The sequence below is a fragment of the Varanus komodoensis genome, unplaced genomic scaffold, assembly GCF_004798865.1.
Source record: "Varanus komodoensis strain SLA01 unplaced genomic scaffold, ASM479886v1 scaffold15, whole genome shotgun sequence".
Classification (NCBI taxonomy): domain Eukaryota; kingdom Metazoa; phylum Chordata; class Lepidosauria; order Squamata; family Varanidae; genus Varanus; species Varanus komodoensis.
In genome coordinates this window covers 312,997-325,643 of record NW_025335440.1, presented here as the reverse complement: position 1 = coordinate 325,643, position 12,647 = coordinate 312,997, and the positions used below count along the sequence as shown (strand labels likewise).

At 53.6% G+C, this 12,647-nt stretch overlaps 1 protein-coding gene across 1 annotated transcript; it reads right to left on the bottom strand.

Annotated features, from left to right (window-relative positions):
• Positions 1 to 24: 24 nt before the first annotated feature.
• Positions 25 to 12,227, bottom strand: DCDC2B (doublecortin domain containing 2B). Its single transcript, XM_044424953.1, has 10 exons — positions 11,950 to 12,227; positions 8,032 to 8,083; positions 6,541 to 6,617; positions 4,264 to 4,395; positions 3,097 to 3,243; positions 2,652 to 2,688; positions 1,936 to 2,119; positions 1,020 to 1,123; positions 407 to 469; positions 25 to 117 (listed from the first exon to the last, which is right to left on the bottom strand). Exons 1-10 carry the CDS (start codon positions 12,225 to 12,227, stop codon positions 25 to 27), a joined length of 1,167 nt encoding a protein of 388 aa, XP_044280888.1.
• Between the last annotated feature and the right edge of the window lie 420 nt (positions 12,228 to 12,647).

Genomic DNA, 12,647 nt, shown 5'->3' with positions numbered 1-12,647 from the left:
CACTTGTCAGATTCAGTAATTTCTTCAAGTCAAATGAACACGGTGTGCTTCCTCCCCTGAGTCACCAGCAGAATACTGAATGGGACAGGCCTTCTGGAGCTTGTCAGGGGTCTCAACCTTTTTTTGCACATAGAATTTTAAAAAAGAAAAAGATGAAGTTTGTGTTGGCTTAAAAATGTTTAAGTAAACATTGAGAAATCCTCAGGAGAAAGACTGAACTGGGATACAGCTGCTGCTACAACTTGTTCTATCTTGGAAGAAGATAAATGCAGATAACAGATAAATTGTTGGTGCTGAATTCAGTTAATTCCACCTTAGTTAAGCTAAATTGACCTTAAATCACATACAGACTGTTTTGTCAGGGATGTTACACACGACATCATGCTTCAATGATACGATTAATTACCTTTCTCTGTGGCAATATTTTAGTTTTGGGCATAACTTCCTCTTGCACAGTCTCTGCAGCTCTCTGGAATGGGGAAAAGGGGGCAGAGCTGAGGTGCATCAGGACAATCACCCTATGAAGAAGAGTTTCTCCTAGAAAAGCCCTATAACCCTAGGCATACTTGGAAGTATGTCTTCTTGGTTTGCTTTTGGTAAGGTATCTATAGGAGTGCCCCGTAAGTTAACCATACAGTCAGCTGCTTTGGAGAATAGTGGCCTAAAAAGTTCGCTTGTTTGGGAAAGACGCTCTGGTGTGATACCATGGAGCAGTAGCCCCTCCCATTTCAAATGTTATACCAGGAGACAGACCACCTGGCTGCTGTGTCTTTCCACTTTGAGGCTGTTTCTGGAGCATGCCCCAATGTCTTTGAAGTCACTGGAGTGGCTCCTGCTAGGTCAGGAGAGCGAATCACAACAAGGGCTTATATAAAAATCGGGCAACTTCCAAACACATTTTGAGGGTAAAGTCTTGCTGCCAAAGTCTGTCTGAAGGTACTTTCAATCACCCCTTGGAATTGTATTTGGTGACAGAGGGCCTGTTTACAAAGATCTTCACCTGAGAGAGGTCCTCATACCTGGTCTATGGGAAGCTCCACTTGTGTGTCTTCATCTTCCCCTATTTCCTGGGCATCTGCCATTTCTTCCCTTGCACCTTTGGTTCTATAAACACTTCCCTGTTCTGAAGGGAAAAGGAGGTGCATGAGCATTCCAGAGATCATGGCAAAAGAAAATGGAATTGTCCCAGCCGGTCAAGCTGCTGCTGGACATTCAGCCCTGCCTCGATATGTCACCCTCCAGCCAGGAAGTCTTCATATCTGGGAAGTTGGGTGGGAGGAGGCAGCAGAAAACAGGGACTTGAATCCTTAACATGAGAAGCATCCTCCCATTTCAATAAAGCATTGCTGCTGAGCATGAAATCATATTTAAGAAAGTTTCTAAGTATGGAACTGTAATCTCGTGTGCATAATGAACTGATAGGATCACAACCCCAAAGGTGGTTAAGGCCACAGGCTAGCATAAGATAGTGTTAAGATGAATTCATGGAAGAATGCTCCTAATAGAACCTTCATGTCCAGATGCAGTCCATCTGTAGACTACGAGATGCTGGAATGGCCTTCATATGCTGTCCGTGAGTCTTCCTGGGACATGGCTGGTTATTTTGGAAATGCAGTGCTTGCCTAGTGGAATCTTGTCCAATTGAGCAAGAGCCCTTGAAATGTGTATTGGAATTGATACTACCCAAGACAGCTTGATTTGAATGAGGGAAGCAAGAATCTGAACTGCTATTGGTCAAAGCCACCTCCAACTTCCTTATGAAAATCAGGTCTCACCCGTGAGATACCTGTTTATGACAAAGGGGTAGAAAAGATCAAGCCTGTCCACCCAAAGACTTCCCCAGAACTACACAGCTCACCACCACCCGTCACACCCTCTAGTGTTGTCATGATGGATCAGATTGCTCAGAATTCTTTGCAGCCCTTTTTCCATTACCTTGTGCAGACATCTGGGGAGAGTTCTGGTTAACGTGTGGAGCCTGGTCTTGCTTGGCATGAAAGATGGATGCCTTCTCATCTTTTGGTCGATATTTCATAATTTGTTTGTGCACCACCACAGAAGAATTTGGGATATCTTGGGCCTGTACAATTCCTGTGGACTGCACCCTCCGAGGATTCAGCTGCAAGTTCCATCCAAGAAAAAAGCGTAAGGATCCATTCAGATACAGTCTGAGACAATCTCATCCCCCTGGACGGGACAAGGAGCAGGTGTGCTGCCTTGTGGCGGAAGACAGCACTGCTCACGTGCTTTTGAAAATTAACATTTTCCTGTTTGCTTTGTCATTTTAGTATATGCATGAATCTACTAAACTTCTATTCTTTTGGCAATAAAACAAGTAACAGAAGCCCAACTGATTTTTCTCAGGAGGTCTGATTGTTACTGCTAACAATCAAATCGTATTCCATCTTTCTTTCTTCCGGATTTTGTCCTGGGAAGAAAAAAGGCAGGAGGCCTACAAATGGAAGACAACAGCATCAGAAGGCCCCATGAAATCCCATGAGCTGGCTCTGCATGCTGGAAGCCATACCTGGAAGCACTCCTGGTTCTGGCTACTAAAGGTCAGGTCGCTTCCCACACCGCCTCTTACCCCCTTTTATAAGCATACCCTTGACCGATGCTCTCCCTAGAGAAGCCAAGCAGAGTTCACCTACCCCACAACTGTAGTTCCTCCTCTCACCGGGAAGATTCCTAGAAGCACAGAAGCAGCAGAGATGTGGCTAGGGACTCCCCCGACCCCAGCTCTCAAGGGGCCACTCTCTGAACAAGATGCATTGCCCACACTGGATGGGGCGGGGGGGGGGCAAGTACAGGGAGCCTGGGTGACTCTAGCCAGGGCCAGTGCCCAGGGCAGCCCAGCTGGCACCTGGCAAGGGTAGCCAACCCCAGCAGGGGCCACCCGCAGCATCGCCCAGGACCTGCAGCCCGCCTGCTCCCGGCCACCAGTTCTCACCCAGGCAAGAGTGGTGGTGAGGAAGAGGAGCAGATGACCATGGGGGTGGGAGTGGGGATTCACTGAGGGCGGGCCCCTGGAGAGGGTGCTGCACCTCGCCCAGGACCCCTCAAAAACTCACAGCCGGCACCACTTCAGTCGCCTACCGATATGGCCGAAGGGCTCTCTTTGGGGGCCCCAACAGTTCGAAGTAGGGCAAGCTTTTGTATTTCTCCAGCCCCACGGCTACGTAGTAGTCGCCGCTGACCAGGTCCTCCCCGCTGCAGACAGCGCTGCCGTTCAGTTTGCAAAGCCTAGCCGAGAGCCAAGCAACAGGGGAACAGTTTTAGCGTGAGACTGGTGGGGAAGCGAGGTTCCAGCTGCACTCCTGTATGGACTCAGCCTGTTGAATCCTGTGGGCCTCCGTCTGAGAAAGTGCGCATAGGATCTCACCAGGGCTTCCAGACAAGGTTGTTTCTCATGTTACCACCCTGCCTGATTCACAGCATTTTTAAATGCCCTCGAGATTTAAAGGAAACCTGAAATAAATTTCACAAAGTGCAATGCTTTTGAGGCTTCATGCAACAAAGCATTTGGCATCTTTCCCCTCTACTTAAAACACGTGCAGATATCCAGCCTTTAACTAAAAAATGTACATGTGCCCAATATACCCAATTGCAATCCTTCACAAGGAATGTTGGCAGGCCTGACATCAAATGTATTCCGCCTCTTTCCTCCCTGCTTGAAAACGGTTGTGGTGGGGGTTGAACAGAACTTAACCCTTGAAATGCTTCATTCTGTTCTGAATGTGTATGCCAGATTTCATTTCAGTATTTCAGTGTGCAAGGGAGAGATCATGCTGCAAATAAATAGAGAACAGCAAGCCTAGCATTCGATAAGGAGCACAAAAAAGTTTTGTGGTTTAAACATGCCGTTCTTTTTCCTCTGGGTATCATAGTTCTGTGATGGCAGTGAGAGATCGGAATTCACAATGCTTCTTGCCTTGCGCCTTTGAGAAAGGAACCAAGACAAACCACCATAAAATTGAGATACGTTTTCCTGCAGAAATATCCCTTTGTGTGCACATCACACGTACTAGACCATGTTCTGGTAATCCTCCATCGCCACCTCTTGTGGCATGGGGTAAAGAGCCCCCCGTATTCCTGCAACTGGCCTAGTCAGCACAGAGCCCTACTGCTCCCTTGGCCCAGGCTCCCCATGGCAGGCAGGATGCAGCCCATTCATAACACTCTGCTGGACGCCTGTTTTTCAACAGGAAGGGAGCCGGGCCAGGAAGGGCGTGGATGTGCACAGAGTCTTCTCAGGGGACTCACTTTTTGACAGCTCCGCTGTGCAGGTTTGCCTTCTCGGACAAGAGGCTTAGGATGGCGCTCCATTCCTGCAGGGCATTCTTGGTCAGGATCAGGCGGAAGGGGGGACTCAGCAAGTCCCCATTGCGGAAAACACTTTGAATGAAGAAGGAAAGCAGAGGCTGAGGTCTGCAGGCTTCACAGATGCTGGGTTCTGTAGTCTTCACAGATGCTGGGTTCTGTCTATTTCTCTTTCCAAAGAAGGCCTCAGGATTTGGGAACCTTTTCTTCAACTGTTACATTGCAATTATCCCGCCTTTTTTCCTCTTGTGAGGAACCCAAGGCAGCTTACAGAGCCCATTTTATCCTACCCTGTGAAGTAGGCCGTGCTGAAAGGGAGGGACTGGCCCAAAGTCACCCCTGCAGCTTCATGGCAAGTGGGGAGTAGAACCTGGATCTCCAGTCTACGCCACCCTCAAAAATAGTGCCTGCCAGACTGTACGCGTTAGGCAGCTAGGCTAAATGTAAGCTAACAACATCCAAAATATTTTCCCCTTTGCTCCTCTCCTTCAAATGCGTGTCAGTTCCTCTTCTTAAATCAAAGCATCCTTTCTCCATCAAATGATAACCAAAGCATCTCCATTTTCATTTTTTTTTTTTTTGAAGCAGTAAGTCCCCACTGCTCAGCAACAAATAAAACGTGTGTGTGCTGAATTTTGCTTGCCTTTGCTTAAGGTTTAAAGTCATTTCTGTAACTGTTCCAAGGACATAGTTCAGAAAGACTGGCAACAAATGACACGAGGTGATTCTCTGGGGCTGTCGGGAGATTTCCTGGATGAAGCATTTTCAGGTACTAGTGAAACATCACAACTGCTTTTCCCAAGAGGACATCTTCCAGATGTGTTTGGCTACCACTGGTTTTGATCCAACACATCTGGAAGATACCAGGCTGGAGAAAGGTAGTGCCACAGATCGGCTCCTGGAAGCACGTATTGGAGATGAGCAGGTGGCTGCCTTCAGCCATTCTCCTGCTGTGTTTCTGACCTTGAAGGCCCCACCATATTTGATTATCTATTTTTTGATCGGGTAAAACATTTACAACCTGTCCATACTAACAGCCTCAAGATGACATTACAAGAAGCAGCACAAATAAATAGAATATAAATATATAATAAAAGCCAATCATTAGAGCAACATTAAACGTTAAAATAGCAGGAAAATAAAAAGGGTTTGGCCTGGTGCCAAACTGAACAAAGCATCAGCACCGGGTGCACCTCTCTGGGGATCAAGTTCCAAAGCCGGGGCACTATGTGGAAAAGGCCCCCCTCCAGGTAGCCACCCATCTGATCTCCTTCAAAGGGCTCCTCAAAGGAGGATCTTAGGGCTCAGGCAGGTGTACATGGAAGGAGCCACTCCATTAGTTATCCAGGCCCTAAACCATTTAGGATGTATATGTCATAGTTAATGCCCTAAATGTGGGTGCATGCTTTATATCCTTATTTATGCATTTATTTATGTATTTATTTAAAACTTTTAAAAAGTTTTATTCTATATTGTCTTAATGTTAAACTATCCCGAGACCTTTACTATGGTCTCGGGATGGTTTAACAGTAAGACAAAATAGAATAAAACACAGAATCCTCGTCAACCAATCAACATTAAAACCCATATTAAAACAGTCAAGCCTTAAAACATTGGGAAAAAAAGGGTTTTGGCCTGGCGCCCAAAAGAATGAAGTGACGGCACCGGGCGAACCTCCCTGGGGATTATGCCTTGCTGCCTGCTTCTGCTTCCCATCAGCTGTGCTGATGTCGTCTTTTGGCTCAGCATCCTGCATTTTATTCTGTCCTGCTGCTATACTTCTGTGCTGATTCAACTGTAATTGCAATTGCGGTCTTGTATAAGTTGAGTGAGCGAGTGAGTGAGCGAGTGAGCGAGTGAGTGTGTTAACTTTTGTTAACTGCCCAGAGAGCCTAGGCTATTGGGAGGAATAAAAATGAAATAAATTTCAGACACGACTGCACAACTAACAACAACATTGTTTTTGATTGTACTGTGAGCTGCCCAGAGGCCCTTTTGGCTATGGGGCGGGATAGAAATGCAATCAGTCAATCAATCAATGGAAAGCATGTGCACCACCCACTCCCGCTCTTATGCACACCCCCATCTCTGGCTCCAGCACACGGAGCAAGGAATGGGGTGGGCTCAGATGCCGCACTTCCCAGGAGTCCCACCTCCCTGTCCCTTTTATTGCAAGGCTAAAACTGGGAATCTTCAAAGGAGGCCAAGAGATGCACTCACTGTATGATGCAGGGCAGGTCCTCTTGCCTCCTCCAGCGCATGGGAAGCGCCACCCTCTGAGGGGTACCTGGGTAGTTCTTAAGGCCAGAAGGACAGCAACAGTGCAGTATTAACAAGCAGCCGCAGCTCAAGCCAGGGCTATGCCCCAAGGAACTCACAAGCAAAATTCCCACCATGGCAGGACCACCCATGCGGGAGAGCCCAAGAGTTCCAAGGACACAGGGAAACTCAGAATCCGATTCAGCCCCAGGATTTAGCTGCCCTTGAAGAGCCTGTCCAAATGCCACCTTTGAAACCAGCTGGAGAAACTGGGCATTCTTCCCACACCAAGCCCAGCATGCTGGAACGGGGGCACACAGGGCCTCATGTCCCCTGCACATTACAGCCCTCAGCGAGCTGCTGGAACAGACAGGCTTGCAGCACCAGCCACAGCCTTTTGTGATGACTCGTTGTGGGGTGGGCATCCAAAAGGCAAATCGTTGCTAGGGCTGCAAACCTCTCTAAATGCAGGCGGTCACACAAGGTGGCTGGACCGGACCCTGGGAGCTGGTCCAGCCAGCATGTCAGGCTGCGGGAAGACCCGGAGCTGCCGCTGTGCGGGCTCTCCTGGGGCTGCCCTTCGCCTTTTCCCGTCCATCTTCTCTGACGGATGGTCCACGGCTGGGCTGCATTTCCGGCAACGGAGGCTCGTGTGACAGATCGTTCAGGGTCCTGGACACATTGCTTAAGCATTTGCTAGAGGAAGCCCCTCTTATAACCGATGCCAGTCCTGGCGGAAGGCAGAGGTGCTCCGCACTGGACACGCCTCCAAGGCCTCTCCTGGGCAAGCCGTCCGGACTGCGCTGCTCAGGAGCACAACAGCTGGGCTCTGCCAGGGGTGCCTGAGGCCCAGCCACAGTCCCCCTGGCTCTGCAACCTGATTTCATTCAAGGCCACGTGTCCCCACTGCAGATGAAGGAACTGTAGCCTTCAAACCGGACAGGTAACACGCTGCCCAGAGGGACACACGGTCCCGGCTGAGGGCTGCCGCAATTGCCACCAATTCCCCCTGGCCCCCAGTGCACAAGGGGCCCCCCAGGCCTCAGCTGCTGCTTGGAGGGGTGGCAGAAGCCTGGCTCCTCTGGCTAGAAGAACCCAAGAAGGCGTTTCTGGAGCTTCCGCCTGCCCCTCAGGGACTTCCCTGGGCGAGCAAGACAAGGCTGCCTTCCAGCTGTCACCCTCCCATGATCCCTTGTTGCTTCTCCCATCCCCTCCCTTCTCGCAGAGAACCTGTGAAGGAGCGAACGGTGGGGCTGGCAGAAACCCTTCCGGCTGGCAGCGGAGGGGCCTCGCCTGGCGGCGGCCTGGCAACTCCCCGCCCCGCCCACCGGGGGACATTGCACAGTTGCTCTGCCTCCCCACCCAATCGATAGCCACTCCTGGCTGTCCTGGGAGCTCCATTTCTAGCCACCTGCCACAGCTTTGGGCAGCAGCCCCTCACCCAGGACTCACCTGCACGCCGGCCTTTTTCCTCTTCAGCTGCTTCATTCCAAGGTCTAGGTAGCTGTGGGAAGAACGTTGGCCGGCAAGCAAGTGAGGTCAGTTGCCCACGCAGGAGCTGGGTGCACATCCCACCCCGTGGGGCTTGGAAGGGCGCATCGGCTGCCGTGGCCTCCCCACAGCGAGCGTCCGAGGCTTCAGTTGCACCGATGCGTCACGAAAGCAGGGCTTGCCGTTCTGCAGGCAATTCTTTTGCAGAGTCAGAAGGGTCTCAGCTGCCCATTCCAGGCCACCCCCAAATATTAGCTTTACATGGGGGGGGTAGCCTTGCCTCTGGGCAAGTACATTTCTCTCCAGCTAGCGTGTGGGTGGCAGCTGCGCGTGGAGGGAGGGAACAGGGAACCCTGCGGGGCTGGTGGCACCAGGGAGCGCCAGGCTGCCTCCTGCTTCGCTGGCCTCCCCGTTCAGCCAGACTCAACCCAGAAAAGTAGCAGTCATCCTCCAGGCCGCTTGCTTTTCCCAGATATCACATGCCTGAATTCTGGAGCTGACAGCGTGTTAATTCAACAGGGGAAAACAGCAATACGCGATCTGGTTTTAGTGATGAAGAAACAGCTATCCCCTCCCCAATAGAAACAACCCTGCAGCAGCAACAGCTTGGAAGACAGATGGCCAAACAGGTCTATCTCCCCGCCTCTCCTCTCCTTCAAGCTTAGATGGGCTCGCGAATGGGCCTTCAGTCCCCGACTGTCCTGGAGAAGCAGGACAAACACTGCCCTGTGAGGAGAGACTGGGCGAACTGGGCATGTTCAGTCTTGCGAAGACTGAGGGGGGACGATATCCCTCTATAAGTACCTCAAAGACTGTCCCAAAGGGGGAGGTCAAGATCTCTTCTGACTGATGCCAGAGTGCAGGACACGGAATAATCAATTCAAGCTGGGACAACCCAGGTTCAGGCTGGACATCAGGAAAAACTTCCTCACGGTCAGAGCAATGTGACAGTGGGCCCAGCTGCCTGGAGAGAAACTGGGCAGCCACCTGAGTGGGATGGTGTGACGTGGTGTCCTGCAACAGCAGGGGGCTGGACCGGATGGCCTTCATGGCCCCTTCCGACTCTCCTCTTCTATGAGTCTGTGACCAAGAAGGGACATTGCTGGCCCTTCTGCCCAGTGAGCTCAATTCAGAGCCCACCCGTTGTGCAAGATCAGTCGAACACATTCAGAGATAAATTTCTCCTGGTTCTACAGAGATCATTCTTTCATGTATTACTTATTTTATATACCGCCCATTCCCAGAGCTTCTGGGTGATTCACAGCAAGGTGTAACACCGCCAACAATGCAAATCTCGGTTAAGAGCAACCTGTTAAAGAGGTCTAAGGCCTGTTGGAAGAGAGACAGCAGTCAGAGGGCGCGAGAGACAACAGCCTGGGCTGTCCGGCACATCTCTCGGAGCAGCAGTTCCGCACTCGGGGGGCAACCTTTGGGTGGCTGATGTTCCTCCTGCGGCAGAGCAGGCTGGGAGAAATATATGGGCAAAGGCAAGGTCAGGAAGGGAAGGGGAGCATGCCATGGAAACTGCATGTTCGATGCAGCCCTTCAGGCAAGACTCCCACCTAATCCAAGACTTCCCAAAGCACACCTGGCATTTCTGTAGCACTTTCAAATGCCCGGATCACCCACAATATCATCTTAAAACCAGTGCAACAACCCTGGAAGGCAGCCCAGTGTTATTTCCCCCATGTTGCAGCTACAGGTAAGGGGATGGTCAAGGAAGGGGGCAGGGTGCTTGCCTAAAATGACCTCCGAGCTGGCATTCAAGCCAAGGGCTTCCTGGGAGTCTCCTGGTCACTACTCTGCACGTACCAGCTCTTGCAGAAAACAGTCCCCACGGATCGGAAATGGGGCCAGATGAGAGGCCCCTTGGGCTGGGCCTGGATCCTCACCCTGGCTGCTCACAAGCAGAACTCATGACCTGCTAGATGATCAGATGAATTCCGGGAGGGCTGTGGGAACTGGCCTGGTAGAAGCGACCCAGCTCCTTCCCTTATGTGTCTGTTCTCAGGCCAGGGGCTGACAGAGAGACATAGACCGGGGGGGGGGGGCTGCAATAAGCTCGCCAGCTGACATCACCGGCCCTGCCGCTGTCACAATCACGCCTCCAGCTCTCTGTGAAGACCACCAGGGCACTCCCCATGGGCACTTGCCACACAACATGCCCTGCACCTCCCAGACCCCCTGGGGATGCCCCACCAGAGGGCACCCCTGTGGCTTCCCAGGCCAGGGGGGCGCTTTCCTAGGGCATTTTGCAGCAAGCTTGGAAACCATTTCTCACCTGCTCTGTTGCAGGGTTGGTGGAACCATGCGCAGTGTCCGCACATCTGATGTGCGGTCTACAGCTTCTCATATCAGCACACTGACAGGTGTGCTATCAGTCAATCTGCAGTGGGGGGCAAGGGCAATAGATTTACCCCGGGGCCACCCAGTTCTTGGGCCAGGTTCTGCGCTTTTCTCAGGAGCATCTTCTAGCTGGGAATCGCCACCTGCACCCCAGATCAGTGGTTGGCTTTGGAGGAGAAAACATATGTGACCCACAGGCTTACCTACACACCAGAGTGAGCACGGTCCGGGAAGAGCCCTTGGGTTCCATCCAGCACCCAAGAGCAACCCCAAGGCATTTTCCTGGTGAATGAGCCTGACAAGAGGACACCATGAACCTGTGGGAAGCCCCTCCCTCCAGGCCTTTCCCCCTGCACAGCAAAGCAGGTGCTGGCCCAGGAAATTCAAAACCCAGCTTGCCTCCCTGGAACGCACCTGCAGAGCAAGGCAGGTGTGAGAGCAGCGACCCCTCCTCCAGGAAAAGCCAGGGTACAGCTGAAGGATCCCTTCAAAGCTCAAAATGCAGGCATCAGCTAGAGCCAGTGGCTGTATGTCCCCCAGAGAAAATGGGGGAGGGGGTGAAAGTGCCCCCCTGCGACATCTGCTCCCCAGGGATATCCCGGAGGGGTGCATTAGAGGAAGACGCCCAATTTCAGTTGGGGGCTGAACCCCCTCCCTTCCAGGGCCTGTGGCTCTGGTGTGCTGCTCACCATGCCGCGGACGACAGAGCTGCAGCTGGCATGGCCGGCCCCTTCAGTGGCGCCAGGGTGCCAAGAGGGGGCAAACCTGCGGCGTGCCTTTTGTGTTTTGGTTTGCACACCCAGGAGAATGGGAGAATGCAGGTCAGGAGCCCAGCCCAGCTCAGAGGGGTGCAGGCCACCCACGGGGATTTCCGGACCCAGCCCAAGCTTATAACGAGAACCCTCCCTGAACAAGGCCACCCTGATGTCACGAGTCACGGCAAACACATTTCTTTCGTGACGATGATGCTTCTGAAAGGACAGCACACACTGGGGTTTTTTCCCTGTACTGCAAAAGACACACAGTGGGTTACTGACACGGCTTTTATATGGACGGCTCCGCTCTCTCTGGGAACGGCCTGGCCCTTTGCCATGGCCCTTTCCTTGCGGCAGGGAGTTTGGCTCGGCTCAGACCCAGCACCAGACACCACGCCGCGCGCGTGGTCCAGCCATGGCCGGTGCAGGACAGCCGTGCAAAGGCACTGGGCACGCACTGCACTGACGAGTAATGCAGCCCTGGAGACACCGCCCAGTCCCACGGGCAAGTGCCAGGCTGCACGGGGGAAACCTCTGCCGGCAGAACTCGCTCCCCGGGCCCCCAGCAGCCCGTGGGAGGAACCTGCCGGTTCTGCTCCGGCCTGGCTCTTGATTCGGCCCAGAACCACGACTCGGACGCGGGGACCTGTTCCCACAAGGTTCCAAGCCCGGCCTGCAAATCGCCTTCTGTTCCGTCCTGTGGCGATCGGGCCGCCGGGCCGCCCCCTCCCGCAGCGCCCGCCTGGCCCTGGGCGTGCGACCCCGGCAGGCCACTCACTTGAGCCTCCGGAAGCGCTCAAAGCCCGCGGCCACGTACTGCCCGCCGTTCTGCAGCTCGGCCAGCTCGGTGACCCGGTGGCCCTGCCGGGGGGTGTAGATGCTCCGCACGGCCGCGGGCGCCTGGACGGTGCCGGTCACCTCGTTCAGAAAGGCCTCGAAGGTCAGGAATCGGCGCTGGTTCACCACAAGCCTCCTGCCGCGGAAGAAGGGGTCCCCGTTGCGGTAGAGGAGCACGTTCTTGGCCGGGGGCACGGCCGCCGCCGCCCCGGAGCTCATGCCGGCAGGCCCGGCGCTGGGGAGCGCCCACCGAGCCCCGACGGCGCCGACTCCCTGCCGCCCTCCCGGCCGCGTCGCTCAGCCCCGCTCCGAAGCAACACTTGCCGTTTCCATGGCTGCCTGCCTGCCTGCCTGCCTGCCAGGCGAGGCGTTTCCTGGGCTCGGCGGGAGGCCGGGCCAGCTCGCCTCCCGGCCGGCCAGCGTCCCTTTCCTCGCGCCTTTCCCCGCTGCCCATCGCTCCCTTCTGCGGCGACGCTCCAGCCCTGAGCCCGCGCCGCCGGGACTTGCCCGCGCGGGGCCTGGCGACGGGGCGCTCCTGCGCACGGACAGAGTTCTTACCCCTCCGAGCCCAGGCGCTTCTTTGCCGAGAACTGCATTGTCCAGAGTCATAACTTTATAAGGTGGCCTCGCTCTCCTGTT

Bases quoted from the DNA above. Each gene is read 5' to 3' on its own strand.
- DCDC2B (XM_044424953.1), bottom strand. From the start codon at position 12,227: ATGAGCTCCGGGGCGGCGGCGGCCGTGCCCCCGGCCAAGAACGTGCTC. The intron at 2,120-2,651 runs GTAGGTGAACTC...TGGAACTTGCAG, and splicing joins GGAGGAACTACAGTTGTGGG to CTGAATCCTCGGAGGGTGCA. The intron at 470-1,019 runs GTATGAGGACCT...TCCCCATTCCAG, and splicing joins TGGAGCTTCCCATAGACCAG to AGAGCTGCAGAGACTGTGCA.